The 16,437-nt window shown below is 37.4% G+C and overlaps 1 protein-coding gene across 2 annotated transcripts in view; it reads left to right on the top strand.

Moving 5' to 3' along the window:
* LOC136043855 (mitogen-activated protein kinase kinase kinase 7-like) overlaps positions 1-16,437 on the top strand; it is a gene marked incomplete in the record, with an annotated part of 174,331 nt that overhangs the window by 76,798 nt on the left and 81,096 nt on the right. For both annotated transcript variants that reach the window (XM_065728802.1, XM_065728801.1), the window contains 3 exon segments: positions 279-410; positions 1,801-1,931; positions 15,060-15,658. In XM_065728802.1, the coding sequence (XP_065584874.1) occupies positions 279-410; positions 1,801-1,931; positions 15,060-15,658 (862 nt within the window).

Below are 16,437 nucleotides of genomic sequence, written 5' to 3'. Positions count from 1 at the left end.
CTTACAGTTACTTCACTTGACCCATTCGAAATCAGACCAAGAGTTTGGTGACACCTAGATTCGATTCCGATTTGCGAATTACACAGGATTGCCAGTGTGCCATGGTCAGTGTGCCACCCACTCTGTTAGGCTGGTTCGAAATTTTTGTTAATTTGGGGGTTAAGAAGATGATTATTATGTCAGGTATTCATTTGTGAACTTCTGTATAACGCCAGTAACAATTCTGTTTTATGTAAGAGAGTCCAAAGTTAAATGTGATACTTACAAAAATTTTTTAGGCAACAGTTTTGGATCTGTTTATTCTTCAAAAGACTGTAGTGTTTTGGAAGCTTCTTTAACGCCTAATTCATATCGCCAGGTGACAGAAAGGGAGAAAAATCATAATGATGACCGATCTAACAGAAGTACCTGTAAGTTGTTTCTACATTTTGTTTTTTAGATATTCATCTCTGTGATTTATTGTCTTGATAATTTACATACAGGTTAGCTTAAATTATGCTAAAGCTGTTCCAAGGATTTTGATGGGAAGGGGATACGTTGGCTGAAGACTTGGAAAGTTCTTCGTTGTGTCTTTGTTGAGGTGGTTTAGACTCAGTGCCTTCCTACATTCACCTTGACCTCTATAAAAAACAAAAACAAAAAAACACTGAATAAAGGATTCTAGTATCTACATTCGGTAGTATCAGGTGCAGGGAAAATTACTATGGCAGTTTTAAGTTTACCAGCAGAGATTTTGAACAAGGTTAGATTTGTGGTGCGGCAGATCCAGCTGGATCGAGGCTCAGACCTCAAATTCTCATAGCCTCAATCGAGTAGAACAGAGGAGGAGTGTTCTCAATGGTTTCTTAGAGCAGTAATATAACGTGTAAGAAAGATGAAAAGTTCAGGTTGGGTTGGATTGAAACACCTAAAAATGACAATTTACTTAAAAAAGACAGAGCCTAGAAAAAGAATTAGAGTATTTTAAGGTATCTTTGGAAGGGGTTATAGCAGGGACTTCGAACAGAGTCTGGTTTGTGGTGCTGCAGACCCAACTGAATTGAAACTCAGGTCTCAAATGTTCATCGCCTCAACAGAGTAAGATAGAGGAAGAGTGTTTTCCATGGTGGCTTCATGCCACTCTGGATTATACAAGAGTGAAGCTATTAAAAATACATTGAGATATTTTGTGATGTCTTTGGAATGGGCTGTAACAAAGCCTTTGAAAAGAGATGAATAGGGGCGGAGTTTTCTCAGTGGCCGTTTAACGCTGCAATATAAGGTGTAAATAAGGTTAACGCTCCAGATTAGGTCAAAGTGAAACTATAAAAATAAATCAAGATACTTTATGATGTCCTTGGAAGGAACCGTAGCTAATATTTGAAAAGTATTAACCTAGTGATGGTGTACTGAATAAAGAAACGTCCGTAAATTCATTTTTTGTATTTTCTGTTCGTTTTGGGTTTCATTTATTTATTGATGCTTAGCTGTAATAGTTTTACTCTTGGAAGGTTATTTGACTTTATTTATACTAATTTTTGGCTTAGTGGAGCTCTTTACTTTTCATTTGAAGAGCTTGTTTTTGGACGAGGTTTTTTTTTTAAATTATTTGCACTTAAAAGACAACAATTTTTTCTAAAGTAGTGATAACCTACTATTGTGACAATTCCTGATTCGAAATGAAAGAAAAAGCAACTAGGGAGTAAACAATATAATTGCCCAAATGGAAAAAAAAAATTAACAACCGCTGTTAATAAACTATAACTGAACTTAAAAAAAGATTTCTAGCGTTATATTTATTAATTCCTAGTTGGATTTTAGCTGAAACTCCAACTCCTGTAATGTCTGACAATCCATGGCCCCAGTTTACAAGCAGAGGAAGGACACAGATTACCACTTCATTTAGAAGTCCCGTTTCTCCGCAACTGCCCCTCGAAGTGTTCATTGGCGAGGTTAGTAATTTATATGTACTTATAAATAGAAACGTGCAGTTTATACCGCTTTCTAAGGCTATATTGAGAGAAAGGTTGAGACGGCTTGTGCACGTTCTCTGGATGAAGGATGGTAGATTGCCCAAGATCGTTTTTGTTAGGCCAACGTTTTGGGCCAAACGAAAAGAAGGTTACCCCGGAATGGGGTGAGAGGACGTCCCAAGGAAAGATTCAAAGGAAACGGGGAACATCTTGGAGGGTATGAAGAGGAAGGCGTTGAATAGATTGGGATGGAGGAGGAGGAGCTTGCGTAGCTGTGTTGGCCTCAGGTGGCCTTGTTTTGCTGTGAATTGTTACTAGTAGTAGTAGTAGTTGTAGTAGTAGTATGTGTGTATAAATTACTATGCTTATGAATTATTATAAACACATTATTATGTTTATTTCTATCATAGTTATTTATATGTTTTTAGAAAAGGAAACAACATAAAACTTTCGTTTGTAATTGAAGAAGGGATTCGAAAGGAATTGTCGTGCTTCCCTGTAAATATTGTTATGAACCTAACGAACCAGTCTGTCGAGGTGATTTTCACCCTCCAAACGTGTTTGCCTTTAGTCATGGTTGCAACCAGAGCCGTATCTAGAATTTTTTGGGGGGTATTTTACAAAAGAAAAACGTATCTAAATTTGTTAATATTAAGTGTTGCTACGTTTTTTACGAGCCGGACAAAAATTCCTGGGGGAAAGGTGTTCAAACCTCCCACCCCCTTTGGATATGCCCCTGATTGCAACGATAGCTATTAAAGGAAATAAAATTTAGAAATTCAGATTTTGAAAAATCACTCAGAGAGAATAAATAATAATTAGATTATGATTAACACATACAAATGTTCTTAAGTATGAATGTTCTTAAAACGTTGACTGTATACTTAAATATAGATTGGAAATAAAATAGATACATTGCTGCATAATAAAAAAAATGGTAGTAACTGTAAGCAAGATTAGTGTCACTAATGTATTAGTTAGGGTAATTCCTCCACATCATCATCGCCCATTTCGTAACTCTCAGCAACAATTACAAAATATTTTATCGTACGATTTTATTGCAAATAATAAGGTAATATTATATATATATATATATATATATATATATATATATATATATATATATATATATATATATATATATATATATATATATATATATATATATATATATATATATATATATATATATATATATATATATATATATATATATCTATATATAAAAAAATAAGTTGTCTGTCTGTCTGTGGATCTGTGGATCAGGTGACGTCATGTTTCGGCTGACGTCATGAAATTATTTGCCGTCATTTTTGCTTTGAAGGTGACGTCATTCAAGTTATATAAGACATATGTTCGCGTAGAAATCTATTAATGTTTAAGTTTACAATGACTGATGAAGATGCTCAAAGAGTCTATGCCAAAAAACTTGCTGCTGATAGAGAAAGTCAGAAAAGAAAGCGTGCCGAGGAACTACCAGAGCAACGCGAAAGCAGACTTGCTGCTAAAAGAGAAAGTGAAAAAAGAAGGCGTGCCGATGAATCAAAAGACCAGCAGGGAAACAGGCTTGAGGCTGATAGAGAAAGAAAGAACAGAAAGCATGCCGAGGAACTACCAGAGCAACGCGGAAGCAGACTTGCTGCTAAAAGAGAATGTGAAAAAAGAAGGCGTGCCGAGGAATTACAAGAACAGCAAGAAATCAGGCTTGCTGCTGATAGAGAAAGTAAGAAAAGAAAGCGTGCCGAGGAATCACAAGAACAGCAAGAAATCAGGCTTGCTGCTGATAGAGAAAGTAAGAAAAGAAAGCGTGCCGAGGAATCACAAGAACAGCAAGAAATCAGGCTTGCTGCTGATAGAGAAAGTAAGAAAAGAAAGCGTGCCGAGGAATCAGAGCAACCTGAAAGTTATCGCCTGGCATTCAGGTACAACCCAGTCGATGATTATAGCTTGAGTAGATGTGTTCAAATCGGGACAATTTCTAAAATTTGTCCCTATTGCAAGGCCTTGAAATTCAATGGTGAAACAATGGGAATGTGTTGCGCCTCAGGAAAAGTTAAACTTCCTCTATTGGCTGCACCACCAGAGCCATTGAAGACTTTCCTTACTGGAACTACGTCAGAATCTAAGCGTTTTTTGTCAAAAATCAGACAATACAACTCATGTTTCCAAATGACGTCGTTTGGAGCCCAAATCGAAAATCCAGATCAATTTATGTCTACTTTCAAAGTAAAAGGGCAAATTTATCATAAAGCAGGGTCCCTTCTACCATTCTCAGGCGAGAATCATAAAGTTTTACAATTGTACTTCATCAGTGATAGAAATTCTGAATTGAATGCACGTTGCGAAATTTCTCCCAACGTTGAAAGGACAATCGTTTCCCAATTGCAACATCTTTTCCACGAAAATAATAATTTAGTCCCAAGTCAAATTCGTGCATTGTTTGGCATCATTTTAACAACTTGCTCTCCATCAGCTCCTACAGAGTTATGGGAAAAATATAAGTCAAAAATGTCCGAAGATATACTTCATCGAAAACAGTTAGAGACGTCAGATATGACTTTTGATTTTACATCAGAAATTTATAACTACACTTTAGTTGTTATAGAAGATTTGTGCGTAAGTATGGCAAACTAACCTCTTCAGGATTTGGGAATGCCTTCACCTAACCGTATCACTGCTGTTTCGACATGTGTAGAATTGGATCGTGAACAAAGTTACAGTACGAGTGATCTAGTGTCGTATGTACAAAATAACATTTCCAAGTTAACGTCGGAACAAAAAGACATTTATGATACGATAATGCATTGTGTCGATAACAACGTTGGAGAAATTTTCTTTTTGGATGCGCCAGGAAGTACTGGTAAAACGTTTGTGATAAAACTGATTCTGGCATCAATTCGATCAAAAAATGATATAGCGTTGGCAATTGCGTCGTCCGGAATAGCCGCAACATTGCTGCCTGGTGGAAGAACTGCTCATTCCGCTTTGAAATTGCCTCTGAACTTGCATTCTACAGAAACTCCCACGTGCGATATTTCCAAATCATCTGGGATGGGTAAAGTATTGCAGCAATGCAAACTTATTATTTGGGATGAGTGCACAATGGCACACAAAAAATCGCTCGAGGCTCTGGATCAATGCTTGAAAGATTTGCGAGGGAAGTCGAAACCCTTTGGCAGCACCTTGATATTGCTTGCGGGAGATTTCAGGCAAACATTACCTATAATACCTAGATCAACTCCTGCAGACGAAATGAATGCTTGCCTGAAAAATTCTAATTTATGGGCACACGTAAAAACATCAAAATTAACTACAAATATGCGTGTCCGATTGCAAAACGATGACTCTGGTCAAACATTTTCAGATCAATTGCTGGCAATGGGAAACGGAAAGCTCCCAGTAGACTCAATTTCAGGACGTATACAACTACCTGCTGATTTCTGTAATTTAGTGACGTCCAAAAATGAATTGATTGAAAAAGTATTTCCGAATATTCTAAAAAATTATAAAAATAATAAATGGCTAAGTGAAAGAGCGATTCTCGCACCCAAAAATATAGACGTCCACGAAATCAACAATATTGTTTTGACCAAGATTCAAGACCAGGCAGTCCTTTACAAGTCAGTCGACACAGTTTTGGAACCAAATGAAGCGGTTAATTATCCATCTGAATTTTTAAATTCCATAGATCTTTCAGGGTTTCCACCACACGTGTTACAACTAAAAATAGGCGTACCAATAATACTTTTAAGAAATATAAACCCACCAAAGCTTTGCAATGGCACTCGACTTGCCGTAAAAAAAAAAACAATGGAAAACCTAATAGAGGCCACAATCCTGACAGGGCCTTTTGAGGGTGAGGCTGTTCTTATTCCTCGCATTCCCATGATTCCAACGGATCTGCCTTTTCAATTTAAAAGATTGCAATTCCCAATTCGATTAGCATTTGCAATCACCATTAACAAAGCTCAAGGTCAATCATTAGAAAAATGTGGTATTGATCTTAATACTGATTGTTTTTCCCATGGACAATTGTACGTTGCATGTTCGAGGGTCGGTAAACCTGACAATCTATTTATATGCAGCGAGAATTGGACAGCGAAGAACGTTGTATATTCGCAAGTTTTACGCAGTTAATTTGTATTTCGGAACCAAATGAAGCGGTTAATTATCCATCTGAATTTTTAAATTCCATAGATCCTTCAGGGTGTCCACCACACGTGCTACAACTAAAAATAGGCGTACCAATAATACTTTTAAGAAATATCAACCCACCAAAGCTTTGCAATGGCACGCGACTTGCCGTAAAAAAAAAACAATGGAAAACCTAATAGATGCCACAATCTTGACAGGGCCTTATGAGGGTGAGGCTGTTCTTATTCCTCGCATTCCCATGATTCCAACGGATCTGCTTTTTCAATTTAAAAGATTGCAATTCCCAATTCGATTAGCATTTGCAACCACCATCAACAAAGCTCAAGGGCAATCACTAGAAAAATGCGGTATAGATCTTAATACAGATTGCTTTACCAATGTACAATTGTATGTTGCATCTTTGAGGGTCGGTAAACCTGACAATCTATTTATACGCACAGACAATGGGACAGCGAAGACTGTTGTATATTCACAAGTTTTACGTAGTTAATTTGTATTGTATCTATCTATCTATCTATCTATATAAAAACGAGTTGTGTGTATGCATGTTTGTTTGTTTGTAAAAAGAGCGTTTGCATATGACGTCATTATTAGTACATACGGCTTTGTATATGGACAGACAATGGGAAAGCCAAGAATGTTGTATATTCGCAATTTTTACGTAGTTTGAAACACATATATAAATCTATCTATATTCACAGGTGGGACACAGGGACACAACTACAATGGTGCGTAACTAATATGGCGCGTAACGACTTACGCGCGCGGGGGGGCTTGGGGGGGCGCGAAGCGCCCCACCAACTAGGTGTTGGGGTGGCGCGAAGCGCCACCATAACAGCTAGTATATATATATATTCAAAGATATATTTTTTAGTCTTTACTATAATAATTTATTTATAACCCACATCATAACAAGTTATGGCACTTGTGGAGTAACAAGAAAAAAAAATGAAATACGCTGCAAATAAAATACACTACAAATAGAAAAAACACTACGCTACAATGAGATTAACCGAACAGACGGACCAAAGGATGATGAGGTGATAAACGATAAAAAGCTGATTCTAACAACCTTCCATGCAGGAGGGCCAACTTTGCACTTATATCAGGGACATCAAACTTACGAATTATCTTCCCATTGCTATACCAAGGGGGGAGATAAAGCAAAAATTTACAATATCTGAAATAAAAAGTCCGAATCTGATTAACATCTTTTTTCTTTAGAAGGGGATAAAGACCAGAAAGATAAAGGACAGAATGATCACAGAATGCAGCATATTGTCTACCGAGTGCACGTCTATTATACTTCCCTCGATTAGCAACTATCTTAGAATAGCCCATCTGAATTTTCAATTTCACCAGACGTTACCTAGTCACCATCGCCCATTTAGTCTCTGTCACCAGCAATTGCAAAGTATTTAGTATACAATTTGATGTTTTTGGTTAATAATATGGAAGATATTTATTGTTATAAGAATAGAATTATTTTTAAGGATTTATTTGGGACATCATTTTTTCTTTTTTTCTTTTTATTGGATACCATTGCTGTATTTCGGGTTATTCCTAGGGGGAGGTTGTTCTATGATTGCGGTAAGTCTTTTAAGTAAATTTACATTCTTTTAAGCTATTTATAAGAAAAAACAAGTACATCCAGACGATACAAAAGCAAACTTGTTTAGGTTAAACACCCTTGTTAGGTTAAACAAGCGAACTTGTTTAGGTTAAACACTCTTTAAAAAACAAACCCTAATAATTGCACCGCCATCAGTTAGCAAAAGAAAGAAGAAAAAAAGGATAGGAAATAAACCCTAGATTGGAAATAAAAAGGTTAGTGGTGTTAACAATAAGCAATATCAATGCCACTAATAGATCAATGAAATAATTCACCCTCGTCGCCAGTTTGGAATTTCAAATCAAATTTATGTTTGACGTCTTTTTGTATCTGTGGATTCTTGCGAAATAATGTTTGAAGTCTGTACTCTAAAGATTTAAACCAACATTTTATGTAAACTTAATGTTGAAGTGAAATCACATTGCCTACGTTCAGCACTGGTTTCTGGGACCATCGCTTTTCCTGAGGGCATAATAAATCCAATGATTTGAAGAATATGAAAATCACAGTTGGAAATGTTATGACGTTAAAAAACAGCTATTGTGTCATCATTTTGACTGACGAATTCAGATGCTTTGAACTTGACTTATTAGGAGTTTCAGAAATTCATATCCTAGGGGTAGTAAACATGAAATCAGGTAAAATAGAATTTATTTACCAAGGCAGGATGTTTGGGTTGAATAGACAGAGAGTAGGGCTGATGATAAATAAGAAAGCTGTCAAGTCTTGTTTAGGTTGAAGAGGTATTATTAATAGAATGCTTGCCGCTCATTTTATGATTAAAAAGTGCAGGGTATCAGTTACAGTAGCTTATGTCCCTATAGAACCGACCAATGGGGATAGTGAGAAATCAGATGAATTCTATTACAGTTACAAGAACAAATAGACAGGGTCTCAGGTAGAAATATTATATATTTATCGGGGAAGTTTATTTGTCATATCGGTAGATATTGGGATAGATAGCATCCTAGTCTCGGTAAACTTTATGTAAGAAAAAAAAACAGTAATGGCTTCAGACTGCTACAATTGTGTAGGCATAACAGTCTAGTTATAACTAATACAGTATTTGGTCATAAAACTTCCCATAAGTTAACATGGTATTTACATGGTGATAAGACTAACCTTATTGATCATGTTATTGTAAATTGAAGACTGGCAGAATCGATGCAGGATACTAAGGTATATAGGAGTGTTGTTATCGAGAAGAAAAATAAATATCACCATCTGTAATATGTAGGATTAATTTGAAGCTAAAATTTAGGAAGGTTAACTACCTTCTGGGAAACTATGACGTTGGTAGACTCCAGGATGAGAATTTGTGAGAAATTTTCCAGGAATAGTTGAATATGAAACTGGAGAGTTTAAAGTTTGAAAATAAATAAGGTGTATGGAATAATTTTAAGCACATAATTTGTGAAGTCGCTGAGAGTGTTCTAGGGAAGAAAGTTAAAAACGGTGTATGAATATTAGTGAAAATGCTTTACGGTTAATAGAGTGGAAGAGGGGCCTGTACAGGAGTTATTTGAATGATAGATCATATGAAAATTAGAGAAATGTAAAGAAAGTGAAGAAACCATTAAAATATGAATTAAGGAGACCTAGACTTGTCCCAGCTAAAGATAGGAACGGGGCCACAATGAGTGAGAAAGAAATAGTTAAAGAATGATGGGCAAAACATTTTGAGAATGTGCTAAACCATGATAGAGTTGCAGGAAAAGCTATAGAGAATAATGCAAATGTTTGTGACACTTTGGATGTGAAGGAAGAATTTACTTTGTAAGGAAGAATTGGTGACAGTACTAAAAGAATTAAAAAATAATCAAGCCCCAGATGCAGAGACTGTGGTAGATGAGTTTTAAAATATGGTGGTCGTGAGGTTATAGACAAGTTACTGAAAGTTATGAACATGGTTTCTGAAAATGGGGAAAGCGATTTCAGAAAAAGTCTGATTAAGCCCCTCCATAAGAAAAGTGATAAGAGGGACTGTGGTAATTATAGAGGCACTAGCTGTTGGGGTGGCGCTTCGCGCCACCCCAACACCTAGTTGGTGGGGCGCTTCGCGCCCCCCCCAAGCCCCCCCGCGCGCGTAAGTCGTTACGCGCCATATTAGTTACGCGCCATTGTAGTTGTGTCCCTGTGTCCCATCTGTGAATAGAGATAGATATAAATATATGTTTTTAACTACGTAAAACATGCGAATATACAACATTCTTCGCTGTCCCATTGTCTGTGCATATAAATAGATTGTCAGGTTTACTGACTCTTGAACATGCAACATATAATTGTCCATGGGAAAAACAATCCGTATTCAGATCTATACCTCATTATTCTAATGATGTGTCCCTGTGTCCTGGTCGTCATTTATATTCCCTGTGTCCCGGTCGTCATTTGTGTCCCGGTGTCCCAGTTTGTAATTTCTCTTTGAGTGTCCCGGTCGTCATTTATATTCCCTGTGTCCCGGTCGTCATTTGTGTCCCGGTGTCCCGGTCTGTAATTTCTATTCGAACAATCCCTGTGTCCCGGTCGTCATTTATATATCCTGCCTGTGCCCCCGGCGTCCCCGTTGTAGTTGTGTCCCTGTGTCCCGGTCGTCATTTATATTCCCTGTGTCCCGGTCGTGATTTGTGTCTGGGTGTCCCAGTGTGTAATTTCTCTTTGAGGTTCCCGGTCGTCACTTATATTCCCTCTGTCTCGGTCGTCATTTGTGTCCCGGTCTGTAATTTCTCTTTGAGTGTTTTTTCTTTTTAGTTTTTTTTTTAGTTTTTTACCTTTTTTCAGTTTTCTTTTTCTTCTTTATTTTTCAGCGTCACTATGAAGTACATATCGACGAACCTTTGTTTTTTTAACTTAAATCTGGTAGGCATTGATGACCTTATCCAAGTCAAAATCCCAAACCCAATAGGTTCTTCAGTCATTTTACAATTAAACATTTTTCCGTGAACAAATGTCTTAAATACCGTTAATGACGTCACCGTCAAAGCAAAAATGACGACAACTAATTTCATGACGTCAGCCGACACAGAAACATGACGTCACCTGATCCACAGACAGACAGACAGACAACTTATTTTTATATATATAGATTAGCCTGGCGTCTGTTGGAAGCAAATTACTTAGTATGATGATACTTTTTAGACTGATGGTGTAGATAACGTTCTAAGAGAAAAGCATTGTGGTTTTAAGAAGGGTAGAGGGTATGTTGACCAAATCCTCACTCATAAAGTTTAAGAAAGACTTTGGGTGATCTGCTTGTAATAGATCTCCTGAGTAGGCCAAATCCTGTGTTAGATTTAGAAACCACATTCCTTATGTGGGAGTGAAACTTGAGCTGATTATCAACGATTACACCTAAGTCCCTTTCTTCATTGTGGGTTTTAAGATCAATCCTTGTTCGCTTGTCAGGATCCCACATTGAGTACACTGCGTTTTCATTCTTTGGTCCAAAGTGCAAGACGCAGCATTTGCTGATGTTGAATGACAGTAGCCACTCTTCAGCCCACTCGTTGATATGGTCGAGATCGGCTTGGAGGCTTGCGCTGTGTGCCGGACCGAAAAGCTTAGAATCATCGGCAAATAGTGTGATATTGTTGCTGACCCTGGTGACTAAGTCATTGATGTAAATCAAGAAGAGGGTTGGGCCAAGGACTGTGCATTGTGGGACACCACTGATGATATCGCAAGGTTTGGGGTATTTCTTCTGAACACCTGATCCAAACAGCCTGACCCTTTGTGTGCGTTTAGTGAGAAAACACATGAGCCAATTGATCGTCATCTCATTTAGGCCTGCAGAGAGAAGCTTTATGCAGAGCCTTCTGTGGGGGACCTTGTCAAACGCTTTGGCCAGATCAAGGAGAATCAGGTCAGCAGGTATACCAGCGTCGAGGAGCTCGGTGATGATGTTAGAAGTTTCAGGTAGATTAGTTTCCACCGACTTGTTGCGACGGAATCCATGTTGGTTATTAAAAAGTATCATGTGGGTCGAGATTATTTTTTACTGAAATAATCTTAGATTTTTTTTTTTTTTACTGAGATTCGCTGTTTTCTGGGAAAAGCTGTTTACTGAGAACAGTTATTTTATTCAATTATCTTTTGCTCATTTTTAGAGAGAAAAAACAAAACATCTCAATGTGAGATGTTTTCCTTACTCTTTTAAAAATCATTATAAACTTTCAAATTAAAAGTCAAGCATATGATACTGAAAAACTAGTAGATAGATCAGTGTATTTCAACAGACCAGGGGCCATATACACAAAAGTGTACACAAAACAAGGAAATTATTAACAAATTGCATAGAAAACGAAAACAAAATTACAGAGTGAAAAAAAACTAATCTAGAAACAGAACAACTTATCGCATTTGACACATTGTATGGTGCCTGGAAAAACTGTCGTATTCTCTATGATATGCCTATTGTAGAGTTCGTGTGAAAAGTTCTTTAAAATAACTTCAAAGTTAAGATACTGCAATGCATTAAATATAAGCTTGGTTCCTTAAAATCTAGCCTATTGACACTGACTGTCGTTAAATGGCTGGAGCGCCGAGCACTTACCTGTTGTGATAAATATATTTATTTAATTAAATTTAAATTTAATCACATATTTATTTAATTATAGTAATTAAATTTAAGCTTGGTTCCTTAAAATCTAACCTATTCACACTGACGGTCGTTAAAAGGCTGTAGCAAGGAGCACTTACCTGTTGTGATAAATTTATATTGTGATATTCGTTAAGTATTTCACTGTTTGAATGAATATAATTGATCTATCCTTAATAGGCATTTGTACAGCACTTGGTATTAACCAAGTGACATATAGCAATCGCAAATTCTGTCGGTCTGTCTGTCGGTCCCGGTTTTGCTACTTTAGGCACTCCCAGGTAAGCTAGGACGATGAAATTTGCTAGGCGTATCAGGGACCCGACCACATTAAATTAGAAATAGTCGTTTTCTCGATTTGACCATCTAGGGGGGGGGGGGAGTGGGGGCCGGTTAATTCGGAAAAATAGAAAAAATGAAGTATTTTTAAGTTACGAACTGGTGATCGGATCTTAATCAAAATTGATATTTAGAAGGATATCACTTACGAACGGTTAATCAGATCTTAATGAAATTTGATGTTTGGAAGGATATCGTGTCTCAGAGCTCTTATTTTAAATCCCGACCGGATCTGGTGACATTGGGAGGGGGAGTTGGGAGGGGGAAACCTAAAATCTTGGAAAACACTTAGTGTGGAGGAATCGGGATGAAACTTGGTGGGAAAATAAGCGCAAGCCCTAGATACATGATTGACATAACCGGAACGGATCCGCTCTCTTTGGGGTAGTTGGGGGGAGGGTTAATTCTGAAAATTAGAAAAAATGACGTATTTTTAGCTTACAAATGGGTGATCGGATCTAAATGAAATTTGATATTTAGAAGGATATCGTGTCTCAGAGTTCTTACTTTAAATCCCGACCGGATCTGGTGACGTTGGGGGGAGTTTGGGGGGAACCTAAAATCACGAAAAACGCTTAGAGTGGAGGGATCGGGATGAAACTTGGTGGGAAAAATAAACAGAAGTCTTAGATACGTCATTGACATAATTGGAACGGTTCCGCTCTATTTGGGGGATTTGGGGGGGGAGGGTTAATTCTGAAAAATTAGAAAAAATGACATATTTTTAACTTACGAAGGAGTCATCGGATCTTCATGAAACTTCATATTTAGAAGGACCTCGTAACTCAGATCTCTTATTTTAAATCTCAACCGGATCCAGCGTCATTGGGGGGGGGGACCGGAAATCTTAGAAAATTCTTAAAGCGAAGAGATAAGGATGAAACTGGATGGAAAGAATAAAAACAAGTCTAAGATACGTAACTGACATAATCGGACCGGATCCGCTCTCTTTGGTGGAATTGGGGGGGGGGAATTCGGAAAAATGAGGTATTTGTAACTTACGAACTGATGATCAGATCTTAATGAAATTTGATATTTAGAAGGATCTTATGTTTTAAAGCTCTTATTTTAAATTCCGACGAGATCCTGTGACATTGGGGGGAGTTGGAGGGGGAAACCGGAATTCTTGGAAAATTTGAAAATTGGGGTATTTTTATCTTACGAATAGGTGATCGGATCTTAATGAAACTTGATTCATAGAAGGATGTTATGTCACAGATGCTCCATTTTCGACTCGAATTAGATCCGGGGACATAGGGGGCTGGAGGAGGGAAACAGAAATCTTGAAAAACACTTAGAGTGGAGAGATCGGGATGAAACTTGATGGGAAGAATAAGCACAAGTTCTAAATACGTGATTGGCATAATTGGAACGGATCCGTTCTCTTTGGAGGAGCTGGGGGATGTTAATTTGGAAAAATTAGAAAAATTGAGGTATTTTTAACTTAAGAACGTGTGACCGAATCTTAATGAAATTTTATATTTGGAAGGAATCCATGTCTCAGAGCTCTTATTTCAAATCCCGACCAGATCTGTTGACATTGGGGGGAGTTGGAGGGGAAATCGGAAATCTTGGGAAACGCTTAGATTGGAGGAATCGGGATGAAGCTTGGTGGATAGAATAAGCAAATGTCGTAGATACGTGATTGACGTAACCGTACTGGATTCGCTCTCTTTGGGGGAGATGGGGGGAGGGGTTCAGTGCTTTGGCGAGTTTGGTGCTTCTGGGCGTGCTAGGACGATGAAAATTGTTAGGCGTGTCAGGGAGCTCCACAAATTGACTTGATAAAGTCGTTTTTCCAGATTCGACCATCTGTGGGGCTAAAGGGAGAGGAAAAATTAGAAAAAATGAGCTATTTATAACTTAAGAGTGGATGATTGGATCTTTATGAATTTTGATATTTAGAAGGACATCGTGACTCAGAGCTCTTATTTTAAATCCCGACCGGCATTAAGTCTCTGATTTTCCCTTTAAATCAATCTATTGATTCTTAGAATTTTGTTAGAGCTCATACCATATGAGCTCTTGGCTCTTAGCTCTTCTGACCTCGTCACAAGTGCCAAATGAGCTCTTAGCTCTTGTTTAAACTAGGAAGGGACGTGTGTTATTGCAAGGCAACTCCTTGATCTATGTTTTTTTACGAATAATTATGAATAACCTATAAATCACCAATCTTGGTTTTTATAGTTTATGTTCTCTTTTTAATTTATGCTATGTCATATTTCTTCTCTTCTATGATTTTAGCGTCAACGTGTCGTTAGCGTAAAATCACTTGTTTCAGAGGGAACAAAGGGTACCCTTAAAATGATTCAACTACTAAACGTGCTGCTCATAGTGGAATCTAAATATGCAAATATAATATTTCTTCTCGGGAACTTGATTAACTATTTGTAAAATCCTCTTTCAGACGCCTGATCCTGCAAATCAAAATGAGGCAGCTGAAGCTCGAAATATTCCTAGTCTAGTTGACGACTTCCTTTCAGAATCTGAATGCTTAGAAAATAAAAAAGAGCCAACAGGTTTGACTGAAGCTTTACGAATGGGCAAGGTAGACGCTGACTACGAAAGCTGTGAAAGGGAAGATAGCAGAACCCGAAGGAAAAGTAGTGGTCTATCATCGGTCTCCCCCAGACGACCCACATCTTTATTCAATGCTAATCCATTGGAAAACTTTCGAAAATTATCTTTACAGGAAAATTCTTCTTCTAAGTCTAGTCCTAAAGAGCAAATTGGTTCCTATGTACCATTGCAAAGACAACCTGATGCGGGGATGATGCTAAGAACTCCTCCTCCAAGCAGACCAGGTGTTCCTTCTGAAATAGACCCACTTGGTGTTGTTAAAAAGAGTGCTGAGAGAAAGATTGGAAGATTGCCTGATAATATTTATTCACCTCCAGATCCATCAGCAAATAGACCGAAGTTTCCCTGGCTTGCTAAAGATTCAAAACCTAACCTTTCAACCAAGTCGCTAATATCCCCTTGCTCATCTAGTGACGGTGGCCAAAGGTGACTTTTACACATGTATAAATTTATTTATTTGTTTCGTTTAAGAAAGAGATGATTTCAATACTATTCGTAAACTAAATTAAGGCTGTGATTAAGTGAACTGATGGAACTCGAAAATCCCATGTTAAAATTGAAAATTTATATTTAATAAGTACTCAAGTATTCATTGGCGGAAGATACCGCTTTTAATATCAGGCTGTAGCTTCTTGAAGATGCTACCAAATGTTTGCTAGGATTTTGCTCTATTTCCTCTAATTGCTTAGAAATCTGAGAAAATATCTAGCTCTTTTTTACAAGTTTACTCTGTGAAGGATATTGCTTTTAGAACAAAATCGGTACTATCATGAGCAGTAGACGATAACCTATAAGATGATTGCAACCATTTTCGATGTATTTTCCTGTTTTCGAACAGTCTCATAGAATATTTTCAGCTACCTGAAATTTTTACAAGTTTTTGTCAGAAAGAATCGTTTCAGATCGCCGAAAACACCCCTAGAGACCATATTGACAAGCTGGTATAACTAACTTGCTATTTCTGCCAATGAATAAGTGCTATTTGAAGGGTTTTTGACCATCGACGGTCTCTAGAGAATTGAGAGACAGAAGGCTACCCTAACTTCAATTTTGAACCTCGATGTTTTCAAGTTCACTTAATCGCGGCCTTAAGTATTAAACTGTTCAGTAATTTCATACTTGTAAACATATGAGGGAATATGCACAAATAACACCTAGACCATTCTGTTTGCTCCTTATCCCTTCCAGAATATTCCTTATAGAAT

The sequence above is a fragment of the Artemia franciscana genome, chromosome 2, assembly GCF_032884065.1.
Source record: "Artemia franciscana chromosome 2, ASM3288406v1, whole genome shotgun sequence".
NCBI lineage: Eukaryota > Metazoa > Arthropoda > Branchiopoda > Anostraca > Artemiidae > Artemia > Artemia franciscana.
This window is presented reverse-complemented; position numbering and strand designations above follow the sequence as displayed.